This window comes from Halichoerus grypus, chromosome 6, assembly GCF_964656455.1.
Source record: "Halichoerus grypus chromosome 6, mHalGry1.hap1.1, whole genome shotgun sequence".
Classification (NCBI taxonomy): domain Eukaryota; kingdom Metazoa; phylum Chordata; class Mammalia; order Carnivora; family Phocidae; genus Halichoerus; species Halichoerus grypus.
Window position 1 is genome coordinate 16,084,731 of NC_135717.1, and position 17,842 is coordinate 16,102,572.

The 17,842-nt window shown below is 43.5% G+C and overlaps 1 protein-coding gene across 2 annotated transcripts in view; it reads right to left on the minus strand.

Annotated features, from left to right (window-relative positions):
* The window catches only part of ITGAX (integrin subunit alpha X), a 64,617-nt gene extending 63,233 nt beyond the window's left edge, over positions 1–1,384 (minus strand). For both annotated transcript variants that reach the window (XM_036118992.2, XM_078074558.1), the window contains exons 1-2: positions 1,251–1,384; positions 558–663 (exon numbers count right to left, since the gene is read on the minus strand). In XM_036118992.2, coding sequence (XP_035974885.1) covers positions 558–663; positions 1,251–1,305 — 161 coding nt within the window. In that variant the 5' untranslated portion in view covers positions 1,306–1,384. The remainder of the gene's footprint in view (positions 1–557; positions 664–1,250) is intronic.
* Positions 1,385–17,842: the final 16,458 nt, after the last annotated feature.

The following is a 17,842-nucleotide window of genomic DNA, read 5'->3' on the forward strand; positions in this document are numbered from 1 at the left end:
GCTGAGTGAAATAAGTCAGTCAGAGAAAGACAAATACCATATGATTTAACTTATATGTGGAATTTAAGAAACAAAGCAAACAAACAAAGGGAAAGAGAGACAAACCAAGAAACAGACTCTTAATTATAGAGAACCAACCAATGGTTACCAGAGGAGAGGGGCATAGGGGGATGGGTAAAATAAGTGATGGGGATTTAAGAGTGCATTTGTCATAATGAGCACCAGGTGATGTATGGAATTGTTGAATCACTATATTGTACACCTGAAACTAATATAACACTGTATGTTAACTATACTGGAATTTAAAATAAAATAAAATAGATCAGTGCCCACATAAAGGGTGCTTGGCACAGTGCTGGGCACTTAGTAAGTGCCTGATAAATACTAGCTGTGATTATCGAGATGGCATGCCAGCACCTGCTTTCAGTCCAACTCTTCATAGCACTGGGGGAATTGCCACACCAGACAGAGGATAACAGGGTCCTGGGGAAGGACAGGACCCTTTGCATGGAGAGGAGTTGATGAGAACCAAAGGCCAGTCACCACGCAGTCTTTACCAGGTATTGCCATACTGGACCACGCTGTATCCAAATCCAGCACTGTCCATAAGGAAGGTTTTTGGCTGGTCCGTGTCCAAGTTGAAGCAGAGAGAAGAAGCCAAGGCTGGGGAAGGGGGTGAGAAAAGAAACTCTGGAGAAGGGTCTTCCTCCTGTTCCATCTCCCCAATGCCTGCTCTCCCCTACAGGCCCAATGACCCAGCATCTCCTGGACTTCTGAACTCCCAGGCTCAGACCTCCCTCAGCCCTGCTTCTCTCCTGCAGGCAGTCCAAAGACAGCTCTTCACCCATTGACCTGCTCGCAAGTTTCAATTCTCCATTTTCACAGAGCAACACACAAGCTCTAAAGACACTCCTTTGCCACCCCTACTACTGGGGGCTTCCAGGAAGAAGAATCCAGGAAAATTGGGCCAAAGTGACACTGTGAATAGAGCACAAGTTTGACTTGTTCTGCCTACTTGGGAAATCTCTGGATTGTTCAGGCAACTGGCTCCTTTTCTAACATCTCTTGAACTCCCCTAAAATTAGTTCTTCAATATACTCTTCCTCCAAAAACTCCGGATTCCAAACCCTATGTAATTCCAGATCCCCCTCTTAATGTCTGGGTCTAAAACATGTACAGTCTCAGCTCTCTCTCTCTCTCTCTCTGGACCCCAATCTTCTCATATCCCTTCATTGGGGCCCGTGACTTACCCATCAACAGAAGGAGGGATGTTCTGGTCCTGGTCATGACTGGAAGGTCAGACATGGGCTTCTGAGCTCCTCAACCACTGAGGGAACAGCTGAACAAGGGTGCAGAGGGAGCAAGTAAGTAGAGAGCTGGTCAGGAGGCCAGAAGCAGGGAGGGAAGTTGTCAGCATGACTCAGAGGTGGAGGGCGGAGAATAGGACTAAATTAAACAGAAAAAATGGTCAAGGCAGCCCACACATGCTGTGTCCCAGAGTCTTTCTTTTTTTCTTTTTAAGATTTTATTTATTTACTTGACAGACAGGAAGAGAGAGCACAAGCAGGGGGAGTGGGAGAGGGAGAAGCAGGCTCCCTGCTGAGCAGGAAGCCCAATGCAGGGCCTGATCCCAGGACCCAGGATCATTACCTGAGCTGAAGGCAGACACTTAACCAACTGAGCCACCCAGGCGCCCCTCCAGGAGTCTTTCTAACCAGAGATGTCTTGGCTTGCTTCTTTTGCCTTACCAAACTAGGTTTAGGTGGATACAAATCCCCTGCCCTGCACCACCTCTCCAAGGTTCTCTAGTTGTACTGGCAGAAGGTTCCTCTTGACCTTGAAACTTCTGTTCGCCTGGGGAGGGAAAACTGACAGATACCAGGGTAAAGTTAGGGTCCTAATGAAGACCCTGATGGGAACCCTCCACTTCAGACCTGGAAACCTCTGGGCTAGAAGTCAAGCATCCAGGCCTTATGAGAACAGAGTGAGTATTCAGTCATTTACTCAACATGCTAATTTGAGGCTGATTATGTACCTCTCTATTTTTTTAAAAGATTTTATTTATTTATTTGACAGAGAGAGACATAGCGAGAGGGAACACAAGCAGGAGGATTGGGAGAGGGAGAAGAAGGCTTCCTGCTGAGCAGGGAGCCCGATGCGGGGCTCGATCCCAGGACCCTGGGATCATGACCTGAGCCGAAGGCAGACATTTAATGACTGAGCCACCCAGGTGCAGCGTACCTCTCTATTAACAAAGAGATAAAACACAAACACAAGTCCTGGGGTCAGTAGAAAGGGCAGATGTGCAAACAGCAAGATGTTGTTATGAAATGAGAAGCCCACTGATAACAGAATAGCTTACCCAAATTAGAAGGGTGTGGATTTCCGGAAAGTCTTCCTGGACGGGCACTTGAGCTGAGTCTTGAAGGCAACTGACTATAGGGGAGTGTATTTCAGAAGGGGTAACCAAATGTAGAAGAGGCATAAGAGTGGGGGGCCTCTTGGGAAACCGGTGAAGGGAAACCAGAGAGTGGGAGGTAGGAAGTGGCAAGAAATGAGGTCAATACCATGGGGGAATGGGGAAGGAGAAGCAGGCCCCAGGTGTGGAAAGCCCCTTAAGGCATGTTTATTTTATCCTGAGGGCAGAGGGAAGAATTGAATTAAATTAGGAAGACTGAGATCTTCAAATTTACATTTTAGAAAGTTAGAAAGAGGGGCTGTATGGATCAGGTTTCATTGGGAACTAACTGGAGACAAATCAGTTAAGAAGGAGGTAATGGGGCCCTGTGGGGTGAGCTAGTTGGGGGGGTGGGGATGGACTGGAAGTTGACTGGTCCCTAAGGGGAGGACTGTGGTGATGGAGGGGCAGTGGGCTAGGACAACTTTGGTTTTTAGAAAACCAAAATTTAGTGTTTAAGAGCTTGGAATCTTTCAACCTCTCTAGGTTCCAGTTTCCTCATCCACAAAATAGGGGTGATAATAAAAGTACACATGTCCCTGGGCACCTGGCTGGCTTAGTCAGTGGAGCACATGACTCCTGATTTTGGGGTTGTGAGTTCGAGCCCCACGTTGGTGTAGAGACTACATCAAAAACTAATGATGTACTATACAGTGGCTAACTGAACATATAAATAAATAAATAAATAAATAAATAAATAAATATTAACCCTCAGATTCACCAAATAAAAAAAAGATTATTTAAAAATAAAATCTTCAAAAAAAAAGTACACACCTCCTATTGTTGCTGGGAAGGTTGAGTTAGTAAGTGTGAAATGCTGAGAAGAATGTGTAAGAGCTTCTGTTATTGGCTATTATCAATGCTATGCTGTGATGATTATTGTGTTAGTAAGAGGGGACTGAAGACCTTCCAAGAGGAGATGTCCTAGAAGAGGGTTGAATGAATGGGGCTAGACCTCAGGATAAAAGTCTGGGTTGGAGATGAGTTTTAGATCCATCAGAAGTGTTGGATGAGATCCTGATGGGAGTGTAAAGAGGGAAGAGAAAGATAGGCAGAGGAGGGGGAGAGAGCCAGTGTTGGCAGCAGAGCAGGAGCCAAAGAATATTGAGAAGAAAGGAGTCCTCAAAGAGGGAGAAAGAAGCCAGGAGGAAAAAAAAGGGGGGCATCATGGAAGGGCTGCCTTGAGAGGAGTATAAACAGCATCACAAGTTGCCAGATGTCAAGTGAGGTAAGAAATGAGGAAGTCCCCAGTTCTGACAAGAGAGGCTGCCAGGGACCCTCGAGTCGGCTGTGCCAGAGTAATGGGAGAGGATCTGAGAATGAGGAAGGTGGGCAGCAATGTCACCTGGAGATAAGGAGCCCTGAAAAGACCTCCAATACAATATGGCTGGAGAAAAGCCCTGGAATTCTTGGAGATGAAGAAAATTTGAGGGAGAAGGAAATGGTGACAGAGAAACCCAATAAAGAGAAAGGAGAAGTGACACAGATTCCAAAGAGAATAAAAGACAAACCAGAAAGGACTCAAGTCAGAAGATGTCTGTGAGACTAAGAGCTCACAGGCAGGGTGAGTACCAGAGAGGACCCCAGCCTTCAAAGGTGCCCTGAATCCTGACCTTTCCATTGCTTCCTTTCCTCGGGCTTGGGTTCCACCCTTGGTGGGTGAGAGTACACAAGACAAGAATATTGGACAAATAAGACTTCAGTTGTTCTTTCAAGCTGCCCAACATACTTCCATGATACTTCAGAGAAAAGCCAAGCAAGGTAAGACATCTCACCTTTAGCAAAAATAACTTAAACCATAAAAGTGTAGAACAGAATATGTCTTTAACTCAACCCATCCATTTTACAGATGAGAGCAGGGAGGCTCCAGCCAGGAACTAAAATTCACAGACCCTTTCCATTTCAGTGAATCATGGTGTGACACTTCCAGAAAAAGGATGGCAACTGAGGGAGATAATATAAGCAAGGAAGAAGTGGACACCCAAGTCCCCTAATCTCCTCAGCCCAGTGGGACCATGAGTCAGTCACATCCAGCTCTGTCCATCTGGCACCCCAAAGGTGTTCAGAGGGAGAGGGTCTGGGGAAGTTTGGAGGGCAGCCAGCCTTTCCCACTGCTGGCATCCCTCACTCAATAAGTTTCTGCTCTGTCCCTGAGCCTAGATGTGCTGACTGAAGGAGATTCTGGCAGGGCGGTGGGGCAGGAGGGGCTGCATCTGATCTGTCACATACTTAGGTGGGGGGGGTGGGGGCTGTTAGTGGAGAAACAAGGACAGAAGCTGTTTTAATTCAGGTCTGATTTGCCTGAGCTAAGTAGAACTGAATAATCTTGAGTCTGTCTCCCATGTTTCTTTTCCATGGAAAGAGAACAGAAATCTGGTGGGTGGAAACCCTCATATTTTTCAGTCCATTTCCACCCCAACCTTACCCTTGGGGCCCGAACGGATTTTCCCTAGAGTTTCCGCCCTTCCTCCTACTACATGAAATCTGTCTCACTTCTCTGTCTTTGAAGGACATTGCCCACCTCACCACCAGATTTTCTCAAAACAGAATTTATTTTAATTCTATAGTGTAGAAACACACATGCATACTCAGGTTCTCAGGAAGAGGCTGTCCTCCAAAAGCAACCGGTTTTCACTGAACTCCCAGAGCTCTAAGCATAGAGTTCTGTTATGATGGATGATTTGAGAGTGCTAGAGGATTTTAGCCAGTGGTTGGGAAGCTTGGGACATGGACAAGAGAAGCAGGCATAGGGTGATGACATCTTGGTGGCAGAACAAAAGAGCTGAGGTAATACTAACATATCATTGAACACTTTATGTCTGTTAGCTCACTGAATCTTCACAACAGTCCTATGCGGGTGGGGAGTTTCTATTATCCCCATTTTACAGATGCAAAATTGAGGCACAGAGAAGTTGAGTTATTTGTCTCAAGTTGCCCAGCTAGTACAAGGTAAAGACAGATTTCAAGGCACCAAAATCTTGACCACACTGCTAATGATCTTACTTCCTCCTCTCTAACCCATCTGCTGCCTGGGCAGCATTTGTTCACTCAACCATTCATCCCACACACAGGAGCTGCTCATGTGACCCAGGCTGTGGGCTAGTTGCTGGGGAAGCAAGACAAGCAGGAAAGGGTGCTGGCCTTCAAGGAGATCATACCCTACAAGGGAGACAATATTTTCATGCATTCAAATCACAAGTTTTACTAGACAGCAGGATGACTTGAATGGCTCAGGGAGGAAGTGATTAACTCTGCTTTGATGAGTCTCAGAAGGAGATGCTTGGGGGAAAAAAATGCCTTGATACACCAGGGATTGAGGTAGGGACTATAGACTTCAATACAGGGACTGTGTCCTGGCCCCTCTATCCCCAGCATTCAGCACAACACCGGACACACAGGAAGCACCCAATCAATACTTGGTACCTGCATGAAGTTAAACAATGGCAGAGCTAATCCCAGGCAAGGGAACAAGTCTTTTTGTACAGAAGATCCAATAGTTCTGGTCTCAGTCACTGTTGCAGCTCAGCTATGTGCCTGGGAAATAGCACTTGCTGCTGTTTGTTGCTGCAGCTTTTATAAGCTGAGGGCAAGGGTGAAAATTAACAATCAGTCTTCCTTAGTGAAAAATAAAAGGTGACACCTTCTCAATGAGAGCTCATTGAGAGCAGACACTCATTTCTCTTTGTCTTTCCAAGGATGGCCATTAGGACTAGAGTAGATATAACCAGGGCTCAAACATGTCTGTTGGGCATGTGGATGAATGAGTGTGATAAAAGGGTAGATGAGGGGGTGCCTGGGTGGTTCAGTTGGTTGAGCATCTGCCTTCGGCTCAGGTCATGGTCTCGGGATCCTGGATCAAGCCCCACATTGGGCTCCCTGCTCAGTGCTGAGCCTGCTTCTCCCTCTCCCTCTGCCATTCCCTCTGCTTATGCTCTCTCTCTCTCTCTGTCAAATAAATAAATAAAATCTTAAAAAAAAAAGAGTAGATGAGTTTGTGTGTGGACAGGTGAGCAGGTGACTAGGTAAATGGAAAGGTGAGTGGATGGGTGGGTAAGTGGGGTGGATGGGTATGTGGAAAGGGAGTCTGCACAGATTTGAAGTTAATGGACCAAGTGTTGAGCCCAGATCACCCTGGGATCTGCTCAATAATTGTATAAATCAGAAGGCTGCCTCAGAACAAGGCAGAAGCAGCCTTTCTAGGAGGCAAACTAACTTGAATTAGGGCAAATTTTGGATACAACAGGGATTTATTTAGGTTGAGTAAAAGGCTTTAGGAAATAAGTAGAGGAATGTTAGGGAGCACAGCAAATGTGTACCCACAATGTGGATGAGGAAAATCCTGGGGCAACAGTGAAGGGAAGAGGAAGGAGCACTGACTTGGCTCATGTACAGACATTGGCAAAACCCCTGGGAGAGCCAAAGTGTTGCTCTTGCTCTAACTCCCACTGCTGGTAAGTGATTTAGCTGGAATGAGAAGAACATAATACTTAATTTGTACTTAAGTTCTGTGAAATAGAGGCAGAAGAGAAAAGGAGAAGCAAAGACAAATCACTGGGAGACGGGGGAAAAGAAGAGGAAATGATGTAGTCAGAGTAAGGGGGGGTAGGGGCTGAAGTGTTGATAACTGGTCTATCTCCTTCTGTGTTTCCCTTGGAGAGAACATTCATACTTTCTATCTGAAGGCTCCACAATGCTGTCCCAGTCCCCAGCCTTAGATTCAGCTCACAGAGGTGAGCGGGCCAAGCTGGGCTGGAGTCCAAGCTATGGAAAGTCTGCCTGACCTTGGTCAAGTTAACATAACCTCACTAATCATCAATATCCTCTTCCACAAAATGGGAACAATAATATCCACCTCACTAGGCAGGTGTGAAGAATTTCTTGAGAACTGGATTGGCCTTCAAGACAGGACTTATCCAGCCCTGTCTGAACTACAGTCTGGTCAGCATACTCCTTAAAAATATATGAAACCTTGAGCAATGGGCTGATTCCACCTGAGCTGCAACACGTAGATCAAGATGCCCTTAAACCAGAAAAGATAGCAGTCTTCTGCCTACTCCACTCTGTTTGTAACTCAAAAACAATTCTAAATGAAAAAGTAAGTGCAAGAAAAGTCCTTGAAGTTCTGGTTTTCCTTCCAATACTACTTTGATATTTCTTTGGGACTGACAAATATTATATCCTTTTCAAAAAATTATTCCCTCATTTTTTTTTTGATGCCTTGACTTTAATGGAGCCTTAAGCACAGGAGTTGTGGGAGTTCTGGCTCAGAGCTGCTATTCCAGGTTAAGTATTACCAGTGCCCCTTTCCTTCTCCGAGGTTGTCCTGCCTAAACATACAGTCAGCTGGGATAGGCAGCCTGAGTTTAAGCAACATGGGAAATAACCTAATGGGTGTCATAGACTTCTTGACCAGTGCTCCCCCAAAAGTCACCCCTCTCCCACACACACATATATCCACTTTGCTTTCTAAGTCTGTACAAGACTCAGCATTTGTAAAAAGCTGCAAGCTCCCTCAAAAGCAGAAAAAGTAAATGCATTTACAAAAAAGCAGAGGGAGTAAGTTCCCTTGCTACTACTGCAAGCTATACATCTGTCATTCATTCATTCGCAAGTATCCATTGAGCACCTGCTCAGTGCCAGGTATAGTACCCAGGGCAAAGAAACAAATAAACTCAAGCATTTTTTCAGATAGTGATAAAGGTTATAAAGAAAACAGAGTAGCCATTGCCTTGGGTCTGGTTTCCTAGCAGCAGTCTGAGATGGGAATTTGGGGGCTGATGATTATTGAAGGAGGCTCTTAAGAGAAGGGGATGAGGGAAGCAGGATATAGCAGAGAAAAAAGCTAAATGATAATGAGACTGGAATCTAGCTTCAGCCTGATCCCAGGGGGAGCTCTGGAACAGGAATTGCATCCCAGAATGGGCCCCACTTTGAGACCAAGGTCTGGTCTGTGGTACTTGCTGTGTCCGTTAGTCATTGACCACTGGCCATTCTTCCACCTTCTCCCCACACCCAGGGATAGAGGCTGCTCCTGTTCAGCCAAGGATGATTCTCCAGAGAATGGGGCAGCTGTGAAACTTTAGCAGCCAACACATTCAACATAGAGAAATTGTTCATAACCATTGTAGAGGAATCTGGGAGGGGAACATACAGCATCTAGTGATTATAGAATCATTTAATCTCAATTTCCTTTTAGGGCAAAATGAAAGAGCAAGGTGTCCTAGGAAGGTAGGGTGGGAGCACAGAACAGCAGGCATCTACTGTCTTGGAGAGAACATGGGCCAAGAGGGGCTACACCTGGGAGAGGCTAGGCTGGAGATGTTTGTGGGAATTAGGGGAGGGAGAATTCCAGAGAGTAGGAGTAAGGCTGGGTCTTCAGGCTCAACTTCTATATCTTGGTCTTGGCTTGGTAGCTGGATTATTCTCAACAGGCAAACGTATGTATGGCAGAAACTGGCAATCTATGCATTCAATTTTTGTTTACTCAGAGGGGCCTGGAACTTCAATGGACAGCAAGGGATGAGGGCAGATTAGGGGACTGATTTCAGCAATTGTTCAAAGTCTGTGCCAAAATGGGAATGCCCACAGAGAAACTGGAAAGGAGATGGCTGTGTTTATTTTTCTTTTTATCACAGTAACCGGACCAGGGGATTGTGGAAATAAATGAAAACTAACAAAATGCCTGTTCAGTCAAAGGCTATTTATTCAGAACTTGCTCTAGCAAGAAAGTCACTTGCTAGACTATCACTTGCATTCTGACGGATACTCAAAGACAGGCAAAGGGGAATGGATAAGCTTTATCATATAAAAGAGGAAGTCTTTAGGTGTGCCTTGCCTGGAGGCTGTCGGCTCAGGGAAGCTGGAAGCTGGTTAACTAGAAGCAGGACATCCTGTGATTGGTTAGGGGAGCATATTTGGCTTTCTCTGGTTGGTCCTAAGTTGGATCCAAGGACAAAGATTAGTTATTAATCAAGGCCAGTGGCTCATTTTGAGCTAATTATTACAGGTGTTATTGTTTGGCTTCCTGGACCACTTGCTGAAGATGTGACTTCCTACAAGTCTGACTTAAAGGTGGCAGGCTGGCTTCTTGGTTTGAATATTGTAGTTAATGGGTGGGTTTCTTGGGCTGGTTACTGCAGATTATGGGTCAGAGTTCTGTTTCAATGTATGGACTGTCCATTACCCATTTGTATATTCATTCTCTCAAGATATAGAAAATGTGAAGTACTTGTTATGATGAGCACTGAGAATTATATGTGATGAATCACTAAATAATATTTCCCACAGGTGGGAAATAAAGAAAATGTGAAGTAGTTACATATAGCCAATACTATATAGTCCTGAAGAAATGTTTTGTACCACAGGGAAACAGATTTCTCTTTATTATGTTATGTTAGTCACCATACAGTACATCATTAGTTTTTGATGTAGTGTTCCGTGATTCATTGTTTGCATATAATACTCAATGCTCCAAGCAATACCTGCTCTCCTTAATACCCATCACAGAGCAAACCCATCCCGCCACACCCTCCCCTCCAAAACCCTCAGTTTGTTTATCAGAGTCCACAGTCTCTCATGGTTCATCTCCACCTCTGATTTCCCCCACTTCATTTTTCCCTTCCTTCTCCTAATGTCCTTCATGCTATTCCTTATGTTCCACAAATAAGTGAAACCATATGATAGTTGACTTTCTCTGCTTGACTTATTTCACTTAGCATAATCTCCTCCAGTCCCACCCATGTTGATGCAAAAGTTGGGTATTCATCCTTTCTGATGACTGAGTAATATTCCATTGTATATATGGACCACATCTTCTTTATCCATTCATCTGTTGAAGGGCATCTCGACACTTTCCACAGTTTGGCTATTGTGGGCACTTCTGCTATGAACATTGGGGTGCATGTGGCCCTTCTTTTCACTACATCTGTGTCTTTGGGGTAAATACCCAGGAGTGCAATTCCTGGGTCATAGGGTAGCTCTATTTTTAACTTTTGAGGCACCTCCACACTGTTTTCCAAAGTGGCTATACCAACTTGCATTCCCACTAACCCCTTTCTCCACAGCCTCTCCAACATTTGTTGTTTCTTGCCTTGTCAATTTTTGCCATTCTAACTTGTGTAAGGTGATATCTCAATGGGGTTTTGATTTGAATTTCCCTCATGCCTAAAGATGATGAACATTTTTGATGTGTCTGTTAACCATTTGTATGTCTCTTTTTGAGAAGTGTCTGTTCATGATTTCTGCCCAATTTTGACTTAATTATTTGTTTTTTGGGTATTGAGTTTGAGAAGTTCTTTATAGATCTTCGATACCAGCCCTTTATCTGTAGTGTCATTTGCAAATATCTTCTCCCATTCTGTGGGTTGCCTCTTTGTTTTGTTGACTGTTTCCTTTGCTGTGCAGAAGCTTTTTATCTTGATGAAGTCCCAAAAATTCATTTTTGCTTTTTGTTTCACTAGCCTTTGGAGATGTATCTTGAAAGAAGTTGCTGTGGGCGATGTCAAAGAGGTTACTGCCTATGTTCTCCTCTAGGATTTTGATGGATTCCTCTCTCACATTGAGGTCTTTCATTCATTTTGAGTTTATCTTTTGTATGGTGTTAGAGAATGGTCAAGTTTCATTCCTCTGCATGTGGCTGTCCAATTTTCCCAGCACCATTTATTGAAGAGACTGTCTTTTTTCCATTGCATATTTTTTCCTGCTTTTTTGAAGATTAGTTGACCATAAAGTTGAAGATCCATTTCTGGGCTCTCTGTTCTGTTCCATTGGTCTATATGTCTGTTTTTGTGCCAGTACCATGCTGTCTTGGTGATCACAGCTTTGTAATATAGCTTGAAATCAGGCAACGTGATGCCCCCAGCTTTGTTTTTCTTTTTCAACATTTCCTTGGTGATTCAGGGATTTTCTGATTCCATACAAATTTTAGGATTGTTTGTTCTAGCACTTTGAAAAATGCCCTTGGTATTTTGATCAGGATGGCATTGAAGGTATAAATGGCTCTGGGCAGCATAAACATTTTAACAATGTTTATTCTTCCGATCCATGAGCATGGAATGTTTTTCCACCTTTTTGTGTCTTCTTCAATTCCTTTCATGAGTGTTCTGTAGTTCCTAGAGTATAGATTCTTTACCTCTTTGGTTAGGTTTATTCTGAGGTATCTTATGGTTTTGGTGCTATTGTAAATGGAATGGATTCTCTAATTTCTCTTTCTACAGTTGCATTGTTAGTGTATAAGAAAGCAACTGATTTCTGTGCATCGATTTTGTATCCTGCCACATTGCTGAATTGCTGTATGAATTCTAGTAATTTGGGGGTGCAGTCTTTTGGGTTTTCCACATAAAGTATCATGTCATCTGCAAAAAAGAGTTTGACTTCTTTGCCAATTTAAATACATTTCCTTTTTGTTGTCTGATTGCTGTTGCTAGGACTTCTAGTACTATGTTGAACAATAGTGGCGAGAGTGGGCATCCGTGACGTGTTCCTGATCTTAAGGGAAAGACTCAGCTTTTCCCCACTGAGGATGATATTCGCTGTGTGTTTTTCATAGATGGATTTTATGAACTTGAGGAATGTTCCCTCTATCCCTGTACTCTGAAGGGTTTTAATGAGGAAAGGATGCCGTATTTTGTCAAATGCTTTTTCTGCATCAATTGAGAGGACCATATGGTTCTTCTCCCTCCTCTTATTAATGTGTTCTATCACATTGATTGATTTGTGAATGTTGAACCACCCTTTCATCCCAGGGTAAATCCCACTTGGCCATGGTGGATGATCCTTTTAATATATTGTTGGATCCTATTAGCTAGGATTTTGTTGAGGATTTTGGAATCCATATTCATCAGGGATATCTGTCTGAAATTTTCCTTTTTGATGGGGTCTTTCCCTGGTTTGGGGATTAAGGTAATGCTGGCCTCATAGAATGAGTCTGGAAGCTTTCTTTCTGTTTCTATTTTTTGAAACAGCTTCAGTAGAATAGGTATTATTTCTTCTTTGAATGTTTGGTAGAATTCCCCAGGGAATGCATCAGGCCCTGGACTTTTGTTTTTTTGGGAGGTTTTTGATCACTGCTTCAATCTTGTTACTGGTTATTGGCCTATTCAGGTTGTCAAATCTTCCTGTTTCAGTGTTGGGAATTTATAGGTTTCCAGGAAGGCAGCCATTTCTTCCAGGTTGCTCAGCTTATTGGCATAGAGTTCTTGATAATAATTTCTGATAATTGTTTCTATTTCCTTGGTGTTAGTTGTGATCTCTCCCCTTTCATTCATAATTTTATTAATTTGGGTCCTTTCTCTTTTCTTTTGGATAAGTCTGGCCAGTGGTTTATCGATCTTATTAATTCTTTCAAAGAACCAGTTTCTAGTTTCATTGATCTAATCTACTGTGTTTCTGGTTTCTAATTCATTGATCTCTGCTCTAATCTTAATTATTTCTCCTCTAATGCATGGCTTAGGCATCGTTTGTTGCTTTTTTTCCGGTTCTTTAAAGTGTAAAGTTAGTTGGTGAATTCGGGATTTTTCTATTTTTGTAGTGAGGCTTGGATGGCTATGTATTTCCCCCTTAGGAATGCCTTTGCAGTATCCCATAGGTTTTGGACCGATGTGATTCCATTCTCATTGGTTTCCATGAATTAAGTTCTTCTTTGATTTCCTGGTTTACCCAAACATTCTTAAGCAGAGTGGTCTTTAGCTTCCAGGTGTCTGAATTTCTTCCAAAGTTTTTCTTGTGATTTGAGTTCCAGTTTCAAAGCATCATGGTCTGAGAATATGCAGGGAATAATCTCAATCTTTTGGTATTGGTTGAGACCTGATTTGTGACCCAGTATGTGGTCTATTCTGGAGAAAGTTCCATGTGTGCTCAAGAAGAATGAGTATTCTGTTGTTTTAGGGTGGAATGTTCTGTATATATCTATGAGGTCCATCTGGTCCAGTGTGTCACTCAAAGCTCTTGTTTCTTTGTTGATTTTCTCCTTAGATGACCTGTCTATTGCTGAGGGTGGAGTACTGAGGTCTTCTACTATTAACGTGTTATTATCAATATGTCTCTTTATTTTGGTTAACAGTTGGCTTATGTAGATGGCTGCTCCCATGTTGGGGGCATAAATATTTACAATTGTTAGATCTTCTTTTTGGATAGACCCTATAAGAATGATATAGTGTCCTTCTGTATCTCTAACTACAGTGTTTAGCTTAAAATCTAATTTGTCTGATACAAGAATTGCTACCCCAGCTTTCTTTTGAGGTCCCTTCACTTTCGGTCCGGATGTATTTTCAGGTTCAAAATGAGTCTCTTGTAGACAGCATATGGATGGGTTCTGTCTTTTTATCTAATCTGCAACCCTGTGCCATTTCATGGGAGCTTTTAGGCTGTTCACATTGAGAGTGATTATTGAAAGATATGAATTTATTGTTATCATGTTGCCTGTGAAGTCCTTGTTTCTATAGATTATCTCTGTAAATTTCTGTTGTATATCACTCTTGGGGTCTTTCTCCTTTTATAGAACCCCCCTTAATATTTCTTGCAGGGCCGGCTTAGTGGTCACATATTCTTTCAGTTTCTGCTGGCCCTGGAAACTCTGTATCTCTCCATCCATTCTAAATGACAGCCTTGCTGGATAAAGTATTCTTGGCTGCATGTTCTTCTCATTTAGTACCCTGAATATGTCTTTCCAGCCCTTTCTGGCTTGCCAGGTCTCTCTGGACAGGTCTGACGTTATTCTGATGTTCCTCCATCTGTACATAAGGAATCTCTTCCCCATAACTGCCCTTAAGATGGTTTCCTTGGTTCTAAGATTTGTGAGTTTTACTATTACATGCCATGGCGTTGGTCTGTTCTCCTTGATCTTGGGAGGGGTCCTCTCTGCCTCTTGGACATGAGTGCTTGTTTCATTTCCCAGATTAAGGAAGTTCTCAGCTACGATTTGCTCAAATATATCTTCTAGTCCTCTGTCTCTCTCCACCCCCTCAGGGATTCTAATAATTCTGACATTGGAACGTTTCATCACACCACTTATTTCTCTAATTCTGTTTTCATGGATTTTAAACTGTTTGTTCCAGGCCTCCTCCTGTTCCTTCCTTTCTATCAGTTCGTCTTCTAGATCACTAATTTGTTCTTCTGCCTCGTTTACCCTAGCTGTTATATTATCTAGATTAGATTGGATTTCATTGATAGCATCTTTAAGTTCTGCCATATCAGCTCTCATTTCTGCCCTTAGAGAATATATGTTGCCATTAATCGTTTTCTCCATCCTAGCTATTGTCTTCATAACTGTTACCCTGAAGTCTATTTCCAACATCTTTCTTATATCCATATCCATTTGTTCTGTGGCAGAACTCACAGTCTCTGAGTCTTTCCTATTTTGGGGGTTCCTCCTCTTAGTCATTCTATTGAGGGGTGGTTGAGGGAATGTACAGAGTTCAAATTATTGACCACCACCCAAGCAAAATGCACCTGTTTTATAGTGACCTTAGGGTTGTCAGCCTCTTGTTCTTCCAGCCTATCTTCTGGGGGAGGGGTCTGCCATGCTGTTCCTCAGGCAACCCTGTTTGGGCAGAGTTACCCTGCCCCCTATGGGGGGGGGGATGGGCTCAGTGAAAACCGGTTTGGGGGGGATTTTTTTCTCTGGTGGCTTTCCCAGGTGGCTTTCCAAGAGTCAGAGCGGAAGTGACTGTATCTAAACCTCTGCCTCAGACAGAGAGATCGCAGTCTGTTCTTCAGTGAGTTCTCTAGGCCACACTGTCTCCGTTTCTGTCTGTGCTGTTAAAAACTACAACACCCTGGGTTGTGCGCCCCACAGCACTCCCAGCCCTTGCTTCCAGGTCCAGGCATGTCTCTGCCCTTTGTGCTTCTAAAACCGCCAGCCACCCCCAGTTCGCACGTCTGCCCCTGCAGCTCCAGGTTTCAGCGGTGGGGGGGGGGCTGCCCTAAAGTCCTTTCCCCACTGCTACCCATCTGTGAGTCTGTGCCTTGTCCCCAGCATGGGATGCTTTCAAGCTCCCTCAGCTCAGGATCCTGGAAGCTCCATCCCCCTTCCGTTTATCTTCCGATATCTACCCACAGAATCACAGCTCCCCGCTTCATACCTTGAAACCAACCACTGGAGATATTCTGTTTGTAGAGATCCAGATATATCTTCTTACATCTCAGGCTGGTTTCATGGGTGTTCAGAGTGGTCTGGTAGATATCCAGCTCAATTCAGGGGACCAGTTGAAATAGGATCCCCTACTCCTCCACCATCTTTCCCCCCTCCCTGGGAAACAGATTTTTGAGAGCTATGTCTTCAGGGATGAAAGGCACAAAAACAGGAAGCCAGGAAAACCAAGCCTATTCATTCATTCATTCATTCACCAAACATATAGTCAACAATTGTCTGCTCTGTGTTCCAGATATTGTCCTAGGGGTTCCTGCCCTCCAGGAATGCAGTGTCGAAGAGAAAAAAACACATGTTACTGACAGCATATGAGAGTTGAAGCTTCTCTTGGCTAGGCAGTCAGGAGGCTCTGGAGGAAATGACCCTCAAGCTGAGACAAGAGTCAAGTGAAGGAGGAGAGGAAGTGAGTTCTAGGCAGAGGATAAAGCATGGACAGAGACTGGGAAGTGAGAGGGAGTATCAGAGGAACACAGATACATCCTGACCTGTCCCCAGAAAATCATGTTTAGGCCTGACATCCCAATGAAATTATTAATCACACTCCCTTTCACTTTCAAAAGGGTCCTGGCTGGTCACCCTGTAGTATATGAGAGAAATATGACCTTGAGAGGGAAAGGCAGGAGCAGAAGGTGGGCTGCAGAGGTAGGCAGTGATCACATAGGGCCTTCAAAGTTCACCTTTAATACAATGGGCCCTGGCCTCAGAGCAGGAGAGCTATTTGGAGTGAAGAGTGATGTCCTGCCTGTTCATGGTGGCTCTACCTAGCTGCGGCCTCATGTTGCCTCACTCCCATTTTTCAAGAAAAACCATAAATCTGGATTTCTCTCAGAAATCTCTCAATTTTAGGGTGGGGAGAAAGAGTAACTGGGTGATGGGCATTAAGTAGGGCACGCGATGTAATGAGCACTGGGTGTTATATACAACTGATGAATCACTGAACTCTATCTCTGAAACTAATACACTATATGTTAATTAACTGAATTTAAATTAAATTAAATTTTAAAAAGAAATTTCTCAATTTTAAAATGTCAGCAACTAATAAAAAAACAAATAAACAAAACCATGTAGGCTAAATAAAACCTGAGGGCTGGATTTGGCCTAAGGGTTGCCAGTTAGAAATCTCTTTTCTTTTTTTTATTATTATGTTCAATTAGCCAACATACAATACATCATTAGTTTTTGATGTGGTGTTCAATGATTCATTAGTTACATATAACACCCAGTGCTCATCACTACAATGTGCCCTCCTTAATTCCCATCTAAACTGTAAATGAGTAAAAGGGAAGAATTTAAAAAAAAAAGACTGTGAGCTTTCCCTGAGGAAGGGAAATCCACACTATCAGAATGCATATCTCTGGTAATCTTGAGAGAGAGGAAAGAGAAATACCTTCCAAGTACCTTTCTCATGCATCTACAGGGAAAACAGTTCAGCTAATTTCTCTATCAGGTCATTTATCCACCTAGAGGGAAGGAATAAATGGGTGGGATCCCACCTTTGTGCTTTCAGAGGTTGATGATAAATCCTGGAGACCAAACCAAGTGGGTTCATCAGGAAGGTCCCACAGATGGAGAAAGTATAACTGAAACCTGTGACCATCCTGAGGATGGATAGAGTAGAACACTCCCAGCCCCCCATTTTGGGTGCCAGCCATATCATAAGTCCTGACAAGAAGGAGGGGCCTGAAATGCTAGGAACTGGGCTAGTAGCACCATCAAGAAACCTTCAGGCTTTACCACAAGTTTAGTTTCTTGGACCAAGTAGGAAAATAGAACTTTTGAGATGGTAATGGTATTACTTACAATACAGGGACAGCTGCTGTATTGGAGGTTCAGAATACCAGTGTCATAAAAAAGATTAGTGTTCATTTCTCTTTCTTATAACAATATGAGATTGTGGAGTCCAGGGCTAACATAGTAGTTCTACAGAGTTAGAACCCAGATTCCTTCTGTCTCACTCTGGTCTTCTTGGATGTTGCCCTCATGTGCAAGGTCCAAAATGGTGCACCATGGCATTCATGCCCCAGCTGGTAAAAAGATGATAAGGAGAAAGGAAGGACACTTCTCTCAGAGGGCCTGACTCCAAAGTTGTTCACTCAACCTACTCATATCCCATTAGCCAGAACCTAGTCACACAGCCATCATAGCTGCTAAGAAACTGGGAAATGGGGGCGCCTGGGTGGCTCAGTCATTAAGCATCTGCCTTCGGCTCAGGTCATGATCCCAGGGTCCTGGGATCG